Source organism: Natrix helvetica, assembly GCF_964273705.1.
Source record: "Natrix helvetica genome assembly, chromosome: Z".
NCBI classification, from domain to species: domain Eukaryota; kingdom Metazoa; phylum Chordata; class Lepidosauria; order Squamata; family Natricidae; genus Natrix; species Natrix helvetica.
Genome location: NC_138554.1, coordinates 117,690,104 through 117,710,179, shown reverse-complemented (window position 1 = coordinate 117,710,179; position 20,076 = coordinate 117,690,104). Strand labels below are relative to the sequence as shown.

At 37.5% G+C, this 20,076-nt stretch overlaps 1 protein-coding gene across 3 annotated transcripts in view; it reads right to left on the bottom strand.

Annotated features, from left to right (window-relative positions):
* The window catches only part of CDK14 (cyclin dependent kinase 14), a 263,591-nt gene that overhangs the window by 67,102 nt on the left and 176,413 nt on the right, over window positions 1–20,076 (bottom strand). For all 3 annotated transcript variants that reach the window (XR_014176838.1, XM_081971698.1, XM_081971699.1), the window contains one exon: window positions 11,736–11,784. Coding sequence is in view for 2 of the 3 variants with exons in the window: in XM_081971698.1 (XP_081827824.1) it covers window positions 11,736–11,784 (49 nt within the window). In the remaining variant the exon portion in view is untranslated. The remainder of the gene's footprint in view (window positions 1–11,735; window positions 11,785–20,076) is intronic.

Genomic DNA, 20,076 nt, shown 5'->3' with positions numbered 1-20,076 from the left:
ATCAATTGTTAAATAGCGAAGAACTCCAATTTATTTTCAAAATTAAGACCTGACTATTTAAAAACAATATCAACCCACTACTTCCGATTTAAAAATCAAGTAAGAATCTCTGAAAATAATCCATAATGTATCATTTTCTTATTCAGAAGAACATTTCTTTATTTCCTTTTTTTTTTAACCCCAGCAAGCATTGGAGAGATCAAACATCTAGTGTTAATGAATAACTAGGATTCCAAGATAAAATGTTTAACTAAAATTACCCTGATTTGGTCAGAATATATAGTCAAACTGGCCCATGAGGTGCTTAGATCTGGCCCGAAGAGTTGCTCTGGAAACAGAGGACTGGTCCGTGGTGCTTCTACCAGTGAAAATGGAGCTCAAGAGAGCCCTGTGCAGTTCTCCCAAGCTCTATTTTCAGCTGCAACAGCCTCCTGCAGCCCTCTGCCAGCAAAAATGGATCTTGGGAAGATGTTCCTGGCTCTGTTTTCATGGACAGAGGACTGCAGGAGGTTGTCACAGCTGAAAACGGAGCACAGGAGGGGTGCACAGAAACTGCTGGGCTCAGTTTCCACTGGTAGAGAGCTGCAGGATGTCAAGCTGGCCACGTCCACCCCAGCCACACCCACTCAAAGGTCAAAGACAATCCTAATGTGGTCTTCAATGAAATAAAAGTTTGACATTCCTGATGTAGTATAAGTAATCCTTGATTAACAGTGACTATTCAAAGTTACAATAGTGCTAAATGAGATGGACTTATGATGGATTCTCATAATTGAGACCGTAGCAGCAACCTTATGATGATAAATTCAGGCGCTTGACAATCTGCTTACAAATATGAGATCACAGCATCTTGCAGTCATGTGATTGTTATTTATGACTTTCACTGCTGGCCTCCAACAGGAAGTCACAAATGGCAATCCTGACTGTGCAGGATTTACGTAACACAAACTGGGACTGACAGAACTGCTCTTATAAATCAGAATAGCCATGGGACTATGTCCTTATGACTGCATCCCTTAGTGATGAGGTTCCTTGTTCTAATTTTTATTGGTATGTGAATTAATGACCAACAATTTATATTTGGTATGCTACCTAATGGTGCTCTATTATTTTGAAGTCTCTCCAAGCACAACAAAGGAGATACCTTTCTGTTATGAAGGGTTTGTTTTGTGTGTTCAGAATCAGAGGTAGAATGTTTTTAATGTCTCTGAGAACTAGTTTATACAACATTTCTACGCATTTGACAACTATGGAAAATGGAGTTCTGGACTGAATAAGCTTTTGATCTGATTCAGAAAATCATTTCAGGATTCCTTCAAAATGTCTGAATATAAGTATAAAATATTTAAGATCTTAACCACATAATATTCACAAGGGCAGATACAATTTTTAAAACTGGTTTCAGATACATATTTGCAGTGAAGGAAATTCCTTACTTATTCTTGGTCATTCTGACTACCATTATTCTAGCTCAAGCCTGAACTTAATAACTAAGAAGCTATACATACATTTCTTGCTATCCTTGTCTCCCAATTTGAAATGCTGCTGACATGCTGCCAGATATGCATGAGCTGTTGATAGCTTAATACGTACTTCAACTGATACTAATGAATGCTGTGCTGCCAATGTGCCAATGCTGTGTTCTTAGTAAATTTAAGAACAGGATCCCCTTTAAATAATATATTTAATTTGTTCTAAAAAACCCTTTCTCCCAAATGCCAGACAGGAAAAAAAAATACTTAAAAACACTGCTTACAGACTCTCTTCCATGTACCTGGGCCTGAACAGTGTGTTGCTGTCCACTCCAATCTTTTTCACTTACAGTCATTTATCTTCACTTTTTCTGTGTTCTCAATGCCTAACCTTTATTCTTTCTTTCTTCCCAATATTTAGGCTTAGCACTTCTCTTCTCTCTCAAATCCTTTAGCATTTGTATTTGTTCAGGGTAATGGTGATTTAATAGCTGACCAGCTGATGTAATGCTGCAATACTGTAATGATGATGCAATGATAGTAATGAGTCAGCAGGGTTATTTGACTTGCCACTTTAAGAGACTGGATTATAAGAGAGGCCCTGTTGAGGCGTATCTCTCTCTCCGTATGTGCTTCCATGCTGTAAATACTGATTTATTGTTTGACCTTTGCCTAGTACATGAACATATATTCTTTTGTAGAGATAAACTACTATTTATTATTACAAATGTCTGTTTGATGTTCTTGCTCCTGGGTTGTCTCACATAGTCACACTGTGCGTACTCTGACAGTATTTTCCTTCCTATTAATCTCCATCTTCCCCAACTCTACCATGCTCCTTGTCTGTCCTCGTATTTATCTCTCTGCATTTCTTTTTAGTCCAAAGCCATATTATTTCTCCTCTATACTTGAACTGTTTTTTTTACTCTCAACCTTTCTCATTCTCTCCCCCTTACGAGCCTATTTTCCCCACCCATTTTCAGATATCCCCTTAACTGATTAAGGTTCTAATAATTGTCAAGGAAGTATCAGTAGGGACAACCAAAATCACAAGTAGAGATTTCTGCTTACCATATCTCCCTGAATTCTCACAGCCTGGGTACACATTTCTTTTCTCATGTGACTAGGAAAAGATAAAATGAACAAAGTTCTCCTATCTAGATATGTTTCAGAGTAACTGACTTCAGTAAGATTGTGGAAGTGGGCATTGAATTTTGACTTTTGAAAATAAGAGTATAGGGGATAAATAAGGCCAGGAAGCAGGATGTGGACCTTCACGACTGAACGCAAATATATGTGTCCCAGGATAATGTTACAATCTGGGATGATCACCGGGACCAAAAGTTTAGTCTTCTGAGCTTTCAGACTCATACTAGAAATCATCCTCAGGAAACCTCTCTCACTATGCACAGTGTTTATGTGGTATTTATAAGGTGCGTAGTTGGGTGTGGCTTTTTAATTGTTGTTGGGATGTTAATGGCTGGCCAATAAATTGTTAGCACAAGTGATGTCAAGCTGACATGCCCACCCTGTCCACACCCACCCCAGCCCCCTGAGGTCAAACATAACCCTGATGCAGCCCTTAATGAAATTGAAATTGAGAAATTGACACCCATGCCCTACATGGATTACCCCTGTGACTATATAGAACAGATGAAGAAGAAGCTAAATACTAGATTGAAAGAACACAAGCGAGTGATTAGACGAGGAGATCCAAATTCACTGGTAGCCTCACATTGCAATGAACAAGGACATACATTCAAATTCCCAGCTACTAAGATTGTTGGATGAGCAGGCACAAAAATAACCAGGGAAATGATTGATTTATATGGTACTTGTTGATGGTCAGCCAGTAAGTCATTAGCTGTTGTTTCCTTGTACTGCCAACTCCTTGACTGCTGAGTAAGTGATAAGCTGGTGATAAATCAGCACTCCTGTTAACTGACAAGAGGTCCATTTCCCAGGCTTCAATCATTTCCCTGGCTATTTTCAGTTTGTATATTAATCAGTTATATTCTCTAAATTTATTCAGTATTATTCATTACTCTGTATAATAGTATAATTGTATCTTAACTGAATTTTCAAAATGAAAATGTTCAGGATGTTCAGGAAAATGTTCAGCATATTTGAGGATCGTGATCACCCTTGAATATTATTTATGCTTTTAATTAGATGTTTTTGATTCTTTGAGGTTTAACCAGGGTAGCACTTTAAAACTTCCTTCTTTTCCATCTCAGCAAACTGATAAGAAAGTTTTTAGAAAATAAATAGCAAACTAAAGCTTTAGGTTTTTTAAATAAATCCACTGAGAATTTAAAGTATAAGGTATTAATGCAATAAAGGCCCTAAAAATATGATGGGTTTGTAGACCCAAATAGTCTCAGAAAAGTGAAAATTATGAGTTTTTCAGTACCCTTCCAATGTATCACTTGATGACAAGTGAAGGATTTGACAATCAACTCACATTAAGCTCACAGTTGCAGCTTCTTGTAATCTAATGAATGTGGTTTGTGACCTTTCCAGCTAGCTTCTGACAAGCAAAGTCAATTGGAGAAGCCAGATTCACTTAGGCTGAAAATGATTCATTTATAATCTTCTTAACTGTACTATTAACTTCACTCACTATTACAATAAATAACATCATAAAATTGGGACTCATTTATAAACCACATCATTTAGCAACCAAAATTTTGGTCCTCTATCAGATTTTTCATCTGTGCTTCTTATAGGCTTAAATCAAAATTGCGGTGGATTTAATGCCATTCTCTGATGTGAATAAAAGAATGTAATTGAGTTTTATAAAGGCATTGTAAATTTGTATCACCTTCACTAGATCTCAGGAACAATTAAAGGTTTACATATACACACACATACAGAGACAATTGCAACAGTCTTTTCACAATATTTTTTTCACACATGCATTCCCCAATATTTCCACATACAGTGAGGAGGGGGAAAATAAAATCTAAGATTATCAGGATCAACTTTAGCATATCACACATACATACCATGCCATTCAAGAATCTCAGCTTCTTTTATCTTCCTTCTAAAAAAAGCCATCTAAAGAGAATATTCAAACTGAAATTCATTCATTCACTCACTCAATTTCTATAATTCCCAACTCAATCAAGTGATTTTGGAATGCTGACATATTGCTAATATATTTAATGAAGGTTTACTATTAACATATTCTAAATGAAAAACCATATTTTAAGTTCCCAAAGTTTTGACTTTTAAAATCACTTCTAACTAAAGGAATTTTGCTATTCATAAATCTCATTCCTTGCTTCCAATGTTAATGTTCAGTATTAGAAAAGATTTAACTTCACCATAATGGAAGTAAGGACTCGTAACCTCTCGGAACTAGTCGGTGATCTTTCATCACTAATAAATTTAAATATTCTAACAAGTTATTTAAATCTATCATACTTCAGAGCACCCCTTGCCCCTACCACATTAATCTTTTCTAATTCTTTTCTGTCAAATCATATTAATGAATAAAGTTCATTGATTGGGAAGAATAAAAGAAAAGTGCATTATTAATATATACCCTGTAATTATAATATAACTATTTGACTTATAGCATATTGCATCTGAGTTCTATTAACACATTTTTTTATAAATATGTAAGATATTCTACACATAAGACTAGATATGAATGCAGCTACATAATTATAAATATCCTGTATTAATTAGGGGCCTATAAATATTAATGTCCAATTACTGCTTTCTGAACAGTATTTTTTTAAAAAAAGTGTAATTAAAATTACCTAAGAAACTAAAAAAAATCCTCTGAGTATACATTTTCTACTACCAAGGAATTAAGCAAAAATATTTTGGATATGTGAACTATTTTAATATTTTTTAGAAAACTCACCAGTTAGGCAAATACTGCTTCTTAGACATCGATAATCAGGAGATATAATTGACCTCCCAAAATTATATTTCACTAATGATACTATATTAAAGTTTTTGTCTAGGCCTAAATTTGAATGCACTGTGATCAATGATCATAGCTAAACTGACCTTGTATAACTCTGTGAAAATTAGAATATTATCTATAAAGACGATGAATTTATAGAGATTTTTTTTTTAAAAAAATGTTCCTCTTATGATTATAAAAATGATATTTTAAAGTCCAATACAACCAGGAATATAACAGCTTACAAATCAAATTTGTAGCCCTAGGATATGAAATTGACTCAGTGCCTAAAAGAAAAAAAATCAGTTCCCCTTGGAATCACTTGCCTATCTGCCCTCCAGCAATGACAGGTGCACCAATACTATAGTAAATTGCTTTATTCACATTATACTGCTGAATGAGCAACCTGGTCTATCTAGTGGTAAGAGAAGCAGCACTTTTTGGCAAGACAAACTTAGCAATGTAATTGTTACCAAAAATAAATACTTTTTAAAAATTGATTTTGGGTTTATTCCACCCATCAAAATTTCCTTTATAAACTGCTCTTGTTGCGTGCTTCAAATTATTGAATGGGGAAATATAAACTATATTCACAGGCATCTGGTATAAGCCAAAATGATGATATATCTTTTGGCAGCATTATGCAGATGACATATATTGCATTATATATTTTATGGAATTAAAATTATTTAGTTGTATTCTTTAGTATTAACTTAGATCTTTAGTACTGACTTAGACAAAATGGCTAAATAGTACATAAACATATGGCTGTGATGATGCTAAAACAGGAGAGATGGCCAGGGAAATCACATATATGAGAAAGAAACAACAAGAAGAGAATATTAAATAAGATTGGTCATAGAAAAAATTCAGACTGTTATTTTAATGCAAGATACCAAAAATTAATCCTACCAATTAGGGTTGAGACCTTGTCCTGCCATCTCTGGAACTTCGGGTTCAGGTTATTTGTTTGGCTTACACCAAAATAGTGTTTCTTCTATTTCTATTCCTAAACTAAGGAATTCTAATTTAATCTCACTAAATGAAATAATAAGCCGGATTCATAAAACATTTGAGCATATAATTTGTAGTATCTTTGGCATTCCGTTAGCTTGGTGGTTGCATTACCCAACTAGGTAACATCATCAATGTGCTGCTTTCTCTCTATTTATTATAAACTGGAATATAATTATTAGTTAAGATGTAATAGGAAACTCTGCATTAATTCCAGTCAAGAATGATATCCTGAAATATAGTGCATAAAGAAGAAAGGAAAATTTATAAAATCAATTCTATACTTCCCAGGAGAACTTCTAAATTGGAGGTAGAAATTGAAAGTTGGAATGTGGTTTCTAATCCTTAGAAGGTAAAACTCCAGGTTTAGCTTCAAATATAGTATATATTATATAATAATTAAATGAAAATAATTATATGTATCTGAGATGGCTGTTTTTTATTACTGAAATGAAAATAGCAATATTGTTAATGATTTCAACTGACATTATTTTGTTAACTATTTCTCAGCTAACACATGTGCTCCCCCAAGTGTCCAAAGTATTATTTTAACTTTGATATAATTTATTTTAATAGAAAGCACAAAGATTTATATAAGTGATTGTGAGATATTTTAATATTTGATGTGCTATACTTAAGAAATTTAAGGAGAGTAATTGAATATGTGAGTAAGCACAAATAACTATGTATATATTAAACATAAACGTTTCATCTTTCCTATTCAGGAAATGCATTTTGGTGAATTTCAACAGATTCCTGAACCACAGAGAATTTTTTAAAAATATTCATAGGTTTACATACTCTTGTGTTCCTAATAATTGATGAGAAATAATTTTTTAGGTCTGGATGGCAAATATAAAGGGATACCATTGACTAAAGGACTCTGTCTTCATGATTCTGCAGAGGTACAAACCTTTTTTGCTGCTTTTTTTATAAAGACACTAGCTGTACCCGGCCACGCGTTGCTGTGGCCCAGTCTGGTTAAGTGGAAAAGAAAGAAAAGAGAAAGTGCAAGTCTCCCGGCAGAGTGCAAGTCTCCCGCCCCCGCATGGAAGTAAGCCACGGTGGCCCCTGCAAGAGCCGCCACGGAGGATGCTCCAATAGGCCCAGCCTGGCCGAGCTGAGGAGGAGAGGAAGAGGAGGAGGGCACCACCCCCGACCCGGCTTCCCTCAGCGGTGGTAGTGAGAGGAAGCGGCCGGCGTCCGCTAAGGAGGAGGAGGGAGCCGCTCCTGACGAGGCCCCATCCAGAGACGCCGTCGCCGCTGCAGTCGCCGCCTCACGGGGCACCCAGCAGCCGCCCCAGCCCCGCTGTATCTCAGGCTGACACCGCCGCCGCCCTGTCAGAGCCGCCTTGGCAATGCCGTAGCTGGCTCCCTGTGAGGGAGGTGGAGAGTGCACGCAGCTGGCTGGGCTGAGGAGGCGTTCCGCCTCCACCTCCTCTGGAGCTCCACTGGGCTGGGCAGGGGGGGAGGCCGGTTTAAGGGTGGGAGGAGGCGACCGAGGGATGGGGACCGAGGGATGGGGCAGGTGCCGCCCCGCCGCAGACAGCAAAGGCCTGGTGGGAGGGGAGGAGAGAGAGGGGAGGGGGAGGTCGAAAGGCTGCGGCTCCCCTTGGTGGAAATGGCGAAGCTTGTTGGAGGAGGGGCGGAAAGGGGAAAGGGTGCAGCCGCAGCCCAGCCACACATATAAAGGGATCGTCAGGACGAAGCTGAAGAGAGGCCGAACTGTTCCAAATATACTATACTCAAGAAATGAACGATATGGTACAGCGTGTCTTGCTTTTACGTCCAGCAGATGGCGCTGGTTTTCAAAAAAGCATGTTTTTACAAAAAAGCATGTTTTACCTGTCACAGGTGTGACATCTATATAATATACGTGTATAAAAACATGCGTGTAGTCGAATGCAACATTGTGTCAAAATTTCAAAGCAATCTGTGAAGAACATTTGGAGATTTGAGATTTTGAACAAACAAACTACATTTTTATTTATATAGATTCAAACAATTTTTATTTTTTCAATAATTACTAGGTATTCTTGTGCAGATACCATTTATGTTCAGTGGTTGCTTTAAGATGTTACATAGCACAGATAGTTAGATTCTGCACAGCAGCACTAAATATTTCTGGAACTTAATGAATAATCCATTATAACCATTTTATACAATTAATGCATCAAATTTGTTAACATTATTATCCTATTATATTTTAATGTTTAATAACTATAAGTGTTTACAATTTAAGGATTAATATTACATTGTAGCTTAGGTCGTGGTCTTGTTTAAGTGCAGCTGATAAACATGTGCAAATTATAATTTTAACATAGATTTTATTGTTATTTGCCATTATTTTATTCTAGAATCTTAAATAGATACTGTTTCAGTATTTTTAATTGTACTGGTCTTCGATTGTAATAAATATTTTTTGAAAGGCCTTGATTGTGAGTATAACAGAATCATACCATGATCATACCTTAATCATAGAATCAAGGTTATTTATGGCATATTGTACATTTTTGCTTTTAAAAATGTATTTCTAAAACTAAGATACCCCTAAAGTTGTCCATTTTATTCATTTACATGATCTGTATCTGTTATCTTTGAAAAATTCCCAGTAGTTTATATTCATAAAAAATAATATAACGAAGCAATCCTAAGCAAAATAAAACCAAAAATATACCCTTCCAAATGATGACACGTGAGCCAACCATGAAATCTTGAAGGCCTTACAAATCAAATTTAGCTGTCTTCATAAAATACAAAAAAGAGCAGCCATCTGTATTTCTGAGGAAAAAGCATTTTAAATAATAGGATAGCTACTGAGAAATTCTATTTCTGAATCTACCTTCAAAATTGTAAAGGAGAATGAAACCCAAAGCATTTTCCATTTGATTAAATATATAGGATGGGTATATTCCATTGGTTAGAGAATGAAGATATCTAGAACCCGCGCCATTTAAAAAAATTTTTAGGTTAAAATAAGCACTTTGAAATGTACTAAATTTTTATTTGTAGCCTATAGTATGCAGTGACCATGCAATCAATGTCACAATACTGTGGCAACTCCCTTATTTTGAACCAATGATAGCTTCAAAAGGAGAGCATGTATAGTAATAGTCCAACCTTGAGCTAGTGAAAAAGTAAGCCATTGTTACTTCTTAGTAAAATCCTCAGTAGAGGCAGTGGCATAACCCATAAGTAGAAAGTGTCTATATCTTTGATAATTAATGACTAGTTTTAACAGGTAAAACCTGCAAAATGAACACACCGGAGATACCCATTTATGTATAAAGATACATTACATCGTATTCTTGAAATTCATGGGGAAGATAACTTCAGAATTAATGTGTACATCTTCTTATCCCAAATCAGTTAGAAATGCTAACAAATAGTTTACTAGCTCAATTTTGAAATAGTTTCTAAAGTCAACTTTGTGTTACAAATAAAAGCATAGCAACAGTATAATTAGCAGAAAGTTTTTTCATTAAAGAAAAAGAATCATATGAAAATAAAATAGACCAAGACATTCAAGATTATAATGCATCTCCAAGTTAATAATTACAATAGTTTGGAACATAAAAAGCTGCATATATTTTATTTAAAACCAACAAAAGCCCAATATAGACCAGCATACTAAAAAATAATATATAATTTCCTTAGGTATCTCTGTACATATTCAATTTATTTAATATTCAATAAAATGTAATGTAAATGTGGAAGCTTTGATAATTATTTATCATCTGAAAGGTATTAATTTCCTTTTCCTTTTTAGGAAATTATTAGGATGCCATTCAGTGTAACTATGCACATTCTTTATTTTAAGATTGTTTAATATGATAAATGAGAATATTTGGTTTGTATATAATTCAACCAATTCTAAAATAGCAAAAAATATCTAATACATTTAGAAATTTCAGATGTGTGGATTGTAAAAATCTTTATCACCCAACACCAAAAGTGTGTAATAAAGCATTGTATTCATCTTCCTTTATTTTGAATACACACACACACACACACACACACACACACACCATAGATATTATATACGGTATGTATATTAATATCAATGATACAAGAATCAGTCAGAGGATAGTATAGCACATACTCATTAGCATCCAATGGTAATCTTTCTGATAGACTAGGCTTAATTCAATAGTTTTATATTCTTAATAATTCTTTTTTTCTCTCTCCTGAAGTATTTTCTCTCACATACAGCATATTATAGGAGTATCAGCTGGCTCAATCATACGAAATTTGGGAGAAATAATATTGATCACTTTAATAGAAGGAGAATTAGCAATGTACAGAAACATACTATTATGCATTGCCTTACACATTTCATAAACACTAATATAAAAATGAAAAATATTTTACATTTTTCTATTACTGCTTATAGTAATTTTCATGTTGTGATCAGCACATCACAAAGGAATTGTTAAGACAATTTCTAATAATATTTTGATTCTTGTGATAATATCTGATTTTTAGAAAAGAGAAATGTTGACTTTAATAATCACCATTTTAACAATTTCTATGGCACTTCCAAAGCAGTCCTAGATTTCAGTTGCCCAATAACATTGCTTAATTTGGTAGCTGAACCAATTTATTTCCAGGACAGTGCTGTGCAACCCAATTCATTTTGTAATAAGAAAGCTCTGCAAAGCTTGTGGGCCATGTACACTCAGCAATTATTAACAACATAAAACGGAATATTATATATATATTGTAAGTCAGAGTTGTCAAACTCACGGCCTGCATCACACGCTGGCAACAACCACGCCCAATTTAGTGAAGGAGAGTCCTGATACGTCACGTGAAACCGCCGTGTTGACATGAGTTTGACACCTGTATTTTAGGTGGCTCTAGAACTGATAACAACTTGGATAGATGACCAATTTTTTTGCAAGTGCTTATGATACTGATCTGCTGAATTCTCAAAGACAGAGAAACAGTAGTACGATCTCAAACTGCTCTGAAGAAATTAGGACGGGAAACAGTACTGTATAGAAGTACCATTTTTGTTCCTTGAAAAAAAATAGCAACTTAGAAGTAAACTAATCCCAGTAAATGCATGCATTGTACTTTTAGTTAAAGCAAAATTCAGATGTGAAAAAGTTATCTTTAGGCGGTTATAAATGTCAAGTTACTTTTTTTTTTTAAATCAGTTGTTAACCCCTAGTTACTTGATAGGCTAAATATTTCAATTAGGGCTAAATATTTGAATTTGGGACCGTATTCAGCATTAAAAATATTGTAAAATGAAAAGAACTTCCTAATTAATTAGCAAGAAATCAGCAATATAGCTAAAATGGTTTAATTGAAAGACTTACTTATTCCAGGCTTGTCTAAGATTTTTAGCACTGTACTGTGTAAAGCGATCTGTAACAAAAAAATAAGGACTTTTAATTTTATATCAAACATTTTCCTTTATTATGCTTATTATTAAAGGCAATGTTTACAAATATGCCAATAATAAACAATAGCTTCTGAAACAAAATAACAAGAAAAGCAGGAGTGTATCCCATTAATGTAAAATAGATTCCTAAAATCTAATAGCATCTCTGCAGATTAGGCAAACGGAATCACCACCAAAAAACCATTTATAACAGCAATAGTCCAGAACAAAATTATTTATTAAATTTATATGAGAATAAGTTCCCTTTCAGATACCTTGAAAAGTGTTAATTCAAAGTAACTACATGGAAACTATATCATAAACTATTAAGTATTTAGTACTTAAAGTACTATTAAATAATATCATTCAGTAATTTAATCTATTTGCCAATTTGTAAAGATCTTGCAAACATTAAACAACTTTACAGAGACAGAGGATCCAGTAGCATGTACCTTGCAATGTGTGCTCTTTAGCAAAAATACATTAAGAACACCATACATACACAATTCATGCTACATCAGATTGAAGGCCTTGTATTCCAATTTTTTATTCCTACAGTGATAAATCATAGCACACTTCTCTCCCTGTACAATTTCAGAGGCATTTAGACTTTATCAGTCCAACTTATTAAGGGCCTGACCCACAATGGAGGATTAGTTTATCCTCCACATGTTTTTGTCTCAAGACATGATATTCGATCATGGGATTGGAGCACACTAACATTGGTCCCCTGTTATGGGAAGATCATTCCTTCTTTGTCCTCTTGGTCCTGGAGTTCTCCATAACAGCCCCTCCCCTCCACTGCAGGGAGTTGAGCCTGTTAATCGGTCTGACAGATAGATTGGGTTTCACAAGAAAATTGTTTTTCCCCCCTCAAAGCTGTAACACAGGTTTCAGCAAATGTTTTGGTTGTGTTTTGAAATGAGCTTGGATCAGACTGCACCTGGGCAGACTCAGTGTGATTGAAGATCATATAAAGTCCCTTCTCAAAAATCCATCTTTGGATTCACCTGTTAGATAACTTCCCTACAGTTTTTAACCTTCCCCTAGCGTCCCCCTCCTCTTTTGAATCTACATGAAACTGCTGGGGAGGGCGGGGGGGGGAGATAATACAACAGCATGATGTTGAGATGTATAACTCCTATCTGGCCATCCAGGCATTTTTGTTCAGATATTGATCCAGTGTTTGGAGGTAGTGGTTCCAACTCAACATGGCAAGATCAAGTGGCCTTGGATTTTTGGCTTCCATTGATCTGGTAAAGTGTCATTTCCTATTCTACAATCCCACAGACAGAACTTGTGCAGAATTTGGGGGGGGTTCCTAAAGTCTCCCAATTAAGGAATGACATACAAATAACAGTGTATTTAGAAAGTGCATTCAGACCTTTACTTTTGTCAATTTTATTATACTGCAGCTGATTCTACAGCTGTTGAAATTCACTTTTTTTCTCATTACTTTACACTAAGTACCTCATAATGACAAAGTGAGAACAGAAGTTTAGAAATTTGACTGCTCTAAGGATACTTCTGAAAGTTGATCCTGTTTTCAATGTCACGATGTTAAAAGGTTTGCTAGGCCTGAACTGCCTAAACTGACACTCAAGAGTTAAACTAAGAAAGCTTTATTGCGCAGGTCATAAAACAAAAAGTTCTTATCTGAAAGTGATTTATTGCGCATGCGTTTACACATTCCAGAACTAAATTCCTTTCTTCTTTGTTTGGCTGCCAGCTTGGCAGACGTAGCTTTCATTATCAAAATGTAACCATTAGTTATTTCTGTTTCATTTACTTTTTATTTTATTATTAAAGTTTGTTTATTAATTAGAATACTTTTAAAGACTTTTATTTTTCTCAATATCTCAAAAGATATGCGGAAGGGAATCAGCCACGGTCCATTGATCTCAGATTTCCCCAGGGCATTTTTCCCCTGACAACTTGGTAGCAGAGGATGGTTGTAGCTGAGATGGCTACAATTTATGGCTGTATTTTCCCTTCATGCTACCTAAAGATAACCGACTAAGCCTAATTAGCAATGTCAGAGAAAAAGAAAAAAAAGAAAAGGAAAGATGGGGCGAGCACAGATGAATCAGCTTCCTCTGACAAGGAGGCCCCCTCGGACACAGAGAAGCAAGATCAAAACGTGCTTCAGGAGCAACAAAGTGCCGAGCCAAATGTGGGGGAAGGAGCTACAGGACGCGACATCCACGAAACGAGGTCAGTGGTTCCTCCTTCTAAAATATCTCCAGGAGATTATGAATTTTTGGGGGCCAAGCCAAAACTTCCCACTCTGCCAGAGCCACTCCATTCCCAGACCCTCGCAGATTATCAAACAATTGATAAATGGCCGGCTGAAAAAAAATTCTCCCACGCAGAAAGCAAAGTCTATGAAATCTCCCCAGATGATGAGCAAGAAATGCAAAGCTATCTTGATCAAATAGAACGTTTCGAAAGATATGCTAGGGAGGCGAGAGTGTGTTTTGAGGAGATAAGGCGAAGTAGGAGAAGCTCCCCCATTCCCAAAATGTCTGAGGACGCCATCTTGTCTTCAAAACAACAGCCTAAGACACACCCCACAGAGTTCATTGGTCAATCAGAACAAAGAGACATGTACACGTCACCGAGGTCACGTGGTCCCTTTGAGTCAACTGAACTTCCGCATACGTATAGAAAGGTGAGGCAGCCAAAAAGTGAAGCTGCACTGCCATCTGCTGGCGGAGAAAAATTATTACAGCAAAAGATGAAGCAGTTGGACCAGATTTTTAGAGATCTGTCTATGAGTTTTACAGAAGCCCAAACTTTGCCCCCACCCCCTGGCGGTGTCGAATCCTCCCTAGATGGAAAAAGGCAAAGCGAAAGGCGAATTCGAGGAAGCCAATTTGATGTTGCCACGCAAAGGCCAATGATGCAACCCCAGCATCCCCTGGTTCAACAACCAGATTTGCAACCAGAGCAACAAATTGTTCCTCAGCAGGTATTCACAGTCACCCCCTTGACTGGTGAGTCCAAATTAAAGGAGTCAGGAGAGAATTATAAAGCCTGGGTCAGTGAAATTGCGCTCTTGCTTCGAAGAGAAGGCACATATTCCATGGTTTTTAATCCTCCCCGTCAACCCTGGACACCTGCGATAAGAGACCTCGAAAACAGAGCAATCATGACTTTACTCATGTCAATGGAAAATGAGATCCAAGGTATCTTTCCACCTGATGCAACTGCCCAAGAAATATGGGCTATTTTGGAAGATTGCTACAGGCCCGTTTCAATTGAATCCTCATGTTTGCTCATGTCTGAGTTCCATGGTTCGAAGTTGAAACCTGGTGAACGAATTGGTGGACATTTGACCAAACTGAAAAGAATGAGAAGTGAATTGAGACAAAATGGCCATGTAATCGATGATATCCAAAAGATTAGCATCATCATTAACTCATTGAATTATGAATGGAAAGGGGGGATTGTCCCCAACGAGTTCCAGCTCCCGCCACGTACCAGCCCAGAGGAACAGATTCCAGAGGCAGAGGTAGAGGCGGAAGACAAGGCCGTCGTGGTCCAAGGCGTGATTCACAAGCTCCACTTGTGACACTGGCCATAACCAACGTTCCACAACCTGATCCAAAGTTCGACAGACATCTTTTGTGGACTTTAGACAGTGGAGCAGCTGTGCACGTTACCCACAGAAGGGAACTTTTCACAGAGATGGGCGAACCAGAGCCCGAGTATCGAGAACTGTATTCCTTCACCAACCACACTTGCAAGGTTATGGGAAAAGGAACTGTTTACATTGAAGAACTCGATACACACATCCCTGATGTTTATTACATACCTTCAGCAACCAGTAATTTGCTTAGTCAAAGTCACTTGTCTAGAGATTTAAAGTTCCAGGTTCACCACCTCGAAAAAGCAAGTTACTTAGTTAAAGATGGAGATATTGTTGCTGAAACTATGCTGATTGGTGGTGTTTATTACCTAAAGCCAAAGCCTAAAGGGCAAGCACAGGCAAGTATGCAAACTCCAAAAAGGCACAACGTGAACCCAGAGAGAGTTGTCCCAGAGAGAGAAAATGTTACTGTGCCAAAGGCTCCTAAAGCCAACAAACAAAGAAAACAGAAACAGATTGCTCAAAGCAAGCCTGAGGGTCCTCATGAAACTGTTAATGTTGAGAATTCACTAACTGGTAAACCTTTGCATTCCAGGTGTATTCACAAGTGGCACAGAAGATTGGGGCATGCCAGTTTCCGTGTTCTTAGAAAGATGCCGGAGTTCGCAAAAGGTTTGGATCTAAAGGGGTGTAAGGTGTTTTTGGATTGTGCCGTTTGCAAAAAGGCTAAATCTAAGGCGGCTCCAATTCCAAAACACGCTACACGCCAGTCAACACGCATTTTTGATTTGGTACACACTGACATAGTGGGTCCTTTCCCACCAACACTTGGTGGCAGAAAGTATTTTTTAACAATTGTAGATAATCATTCTAGATATGGATTTGTATATCCTATGAGAGAGAAATCTGAGACCTTTCAGATCTTTAAAGACTTTGCAGCTTTTGTTTCTACACAATACCAAGTTCGCATCGCCAGAATCCAGAGTGACCGTGGTGCAGAATTCATGTCTCAGCGTTTCCAGGACTGGATGCGTAAGAATGGAATTCTTCATCAGACATCTGCTCCATATACACCAGCTCATAACGGAGTCGTAGAAAGAAGACAAGGGGTTCTACAAACCATGATGCGTTGTCTTCTAGAAGATGCCAATCTCAGTAACGCATACTGGGGTGAAGCAATCAAATATGCAAATTACATTGTCAACCGTACTTGGAGCAGTGTAATCAATCAAACTCCTTTCTACATGCTGTATGGCTACAAGCCTGATCTCAAGAACCTCCACATTTTTGGTTCATATGCTATGGTGAACACTCCTATAACTCAAGGACCAAAGAGACTGAGATTTATGGGTATTGATGATAATTCAAAATGGTTCAAATTCATTGATACTAAACATGTGATTGTCATTTCACAATCTGCTAATTTTGAGGAAGATATTGACTGGTCCAGGATTCATTCCAATGATCCTGAAGTTTATTTTCCTAGAGATGGTGTTCCAGATGCCACGCAGCCTGATGATAATTCACAGGCAGATATTCCTTCTACCAGTTCTTCACAACCTGATGTTCCGTCTTCGCAAGCCGCGGATGCTGATGCTAGCGACGAACGTGAGGACGAGGATGATGATGAAGAAGAAGAAGATTGGTCTGTTGCTCCTAGACGCTCCAAGAGGGTCACAAAAGGAATCCCTCCACAACGTTATTCATGGCAACTGACAAAGTCACCATTACCTTTGATTTGCAACGTTACTCTTCCTCCAGAGACATTCACACAAATCAAACAGCTTCCTGATTCAGAACAAGACAAGTGGTATGATGCAATGCAGGATGAAATGGACAGTTTAAAGAAACTTAATGTATTCACACCTGCAAAACCTCCAGCAAACAAGAAAGTCATTGGCACCCGATGGGTCTACAGAATCAAGAAGAAACCAAATGGTGAGTCTTTATACAAAGCCAGACTGGTAGCTCAGGGTTTCGCTCAACGTTATCCTGAGGACTACACAAACACTTACTCACCAACAGTCAGAACTGAAAGTGTAAAAATTGCTTTAACCACTGCAACTATTCTTGGTTTAGAAGTTTTTCAATTTGATGTGGACACAGCTTATCTACATGCAGACCTAGATGAAGAGATCTACGTGAGAAGCCCTCCAGGATTCCGAAAGCAAGAAGGGGATACCTGGTTCCTGAACAAAAGTCTTTTTGGTCTGAAACAGTCAGGTTTAATGTGGTATTTATGTCTTACTGACAAACTAAATTCAATGGGCTTTATTAAATCCGAAACTGATGAATGCGTGTTCACAAAAAGATCTAACAATGCATATGAGATAATTCTTGTTTATGTTGATGATATTGTTTATATTGGTCCAAATAAGAAAATGAGTGAGATTTTTGCCAAAAGTTTGCAGAGATACTTCACACTAAAATCTTTAGGACACATTAGCACTTATTTAGGTGTTCAAATTGAAAAGACACAGAAGGGGTTTAGTCTTTCACAAGAAGAGAAAATTGACCACATTCTACATCATTGCAACATGAAAGATGCTAGCACAACAAAGACACCCATGCAAACAGATTTTCACAACTTAACACATGATCCAAGTCCTGAGTTCGAGGATCAAACACTTTATCGTTCAGTCATTGGTTCACTATTATACATTAGTAGTTGGACCAGACCTGACATCGCACTTAGTGTTAATCTTTTATCACGACACGTAGGTAAGGCAACACAATTTCATTGGTCATGCATTAAGAAGTTATTGAAATACCTAAAACACACTAAACACATGAAGTTATTGCTAGAACCAACACACACTGATCAACCAAAGCTGATTTGTTTTTCTGATTCCGACTGGGCGAGCGACAAGAAGTCACGCAAAAGCACTTCTGGTTACATGATGTTCCTAAATGGTTGTCCTGTTTACTGGCAAGTGAGAAAACAGAGTTTTGTTTCATGTTCATCTACTGAAGCTGAATATGCTTGTGTTTCAGATGCTTGTAATTCTCTAACGTGGTTTGATGCTTTGATCACAGATATCTGGACACGTCCGATTCGACGAATCACCGTGATGGAAGATAATGTATCTGTTGTCTATATTTCTGAGTCACATTTCACAGGTTCTAGGTCCAGACACATTGACATTCGTTATCAAAACACAAAGCAATTAGTTAAGCAAGGTTTTGTTAAATTGCAATATGTTTCTACACATGATCAGATCGCAGACATGCTTAACAAACCACTTGCCGCAAATCAACACGAGTATCTGCGAAAGAAGATGTGCCTTAATTGACGATTTGATGACGTCAGCCCAGACTAGCAAAAGAAGGGGTGTCACGATGTTAAAAGGTTTGCTAGGCCTGAACTGCCTAAACTGACACTCAAGAGTTAAACTAAGAAAGCTTTATTGCGCAGGTCATAAAACAAAAAGTTCTTATCTGAAAGTGATTTATTGCGCATGCGTTTACACATTCCAGAACTAAATTCCTTTTTTCTTTGTTTGGCTGCCAGCTTGGCAGACGTAGCTTTCATTATCAAAATGTAACCATTAGTTATTTCTGTTTCATTTACTTTTTATTTTATTATTAAAGTTTGTTTATTAATTAGAATACTTTTAAAGACTTTTATTTTTCTCAATATCTCAAAAGATATGCAGAAGGGAATCAGCCACGGTCCATTGATCTCAGATTTCCCCAGGGCATTTTTCCCCTGACATTCAATACCTTATTAATTCTTGATTTACAATCGTTCAGTGACTGTTCAAAGTTACAATGGCACAGCAAAAAGTGACTTATTACTGTTTTCACTCTTATGACCGTCGTAGTATCCCCAAGCTCACATGATCAAAATTCAGATGTTTGGCAACTGACTGTAAGAAACCTTATTTGAAACCAATCAAGTCTTGGTATAGTTTCTGTTCTGACCCCCCTTCTTCCCTCGCCAACACAGAACACACTCCGGACCAAAACTGTTAGATATTAACATATATCGCAGCAAGTCTCCACTCAGGTCCGCCGCTAGGGCGGGAACCAGGTATCATTCTGATTGGTCGAGAGGCGTACCGGATCCCTATAAAAGGGGAACCCTCAGACCACAGAGCAAGCTGGATCACTACTACTACTAATAAAGAGCTGTTAAGTCACTACGTGTCCGGAGTCTGTTCTCTCGTTCCCCCAATCTAACATTGGCGACGAAGGTGGGATTGAGAGACAGATAGGACGAAGCTACCTCCAGAATCCCAGGATTCGATCCAGCCCAGGAATTTGGCAGAAATTCCGGCAGCCATCTCACGCTATCGCAGCGCGGGAAATTTAATGCAGAGAAGATGGCGATGCACACTCCTCCTGCTCCATTCGACCCAATGAGCGACCATTGGGAGTCCTACATGATCCGTTTCGAGTGTTTTCTCGAAGCGAACGAATACACGGGAATACCAGACTCCCGTGAGAAGAACATTTTACTCAGCTACTGTGGGCGAGAGGTTTTCGAGACGGCCAGAGACCTCTCTGAGCCGACACCAATACAAGCGGTATCATGGGCGGCGCTACAACAGACTTTGCAAACACACTACGCACCAAAACCTTCCCGCCATGTTTGCCGACAAGAGTTCAACACGAGAAACCAGAAGGCGGGAGAATCAATCAACCAATATGTTGCAGCACTACGGAAAGCAGCGACTCATTG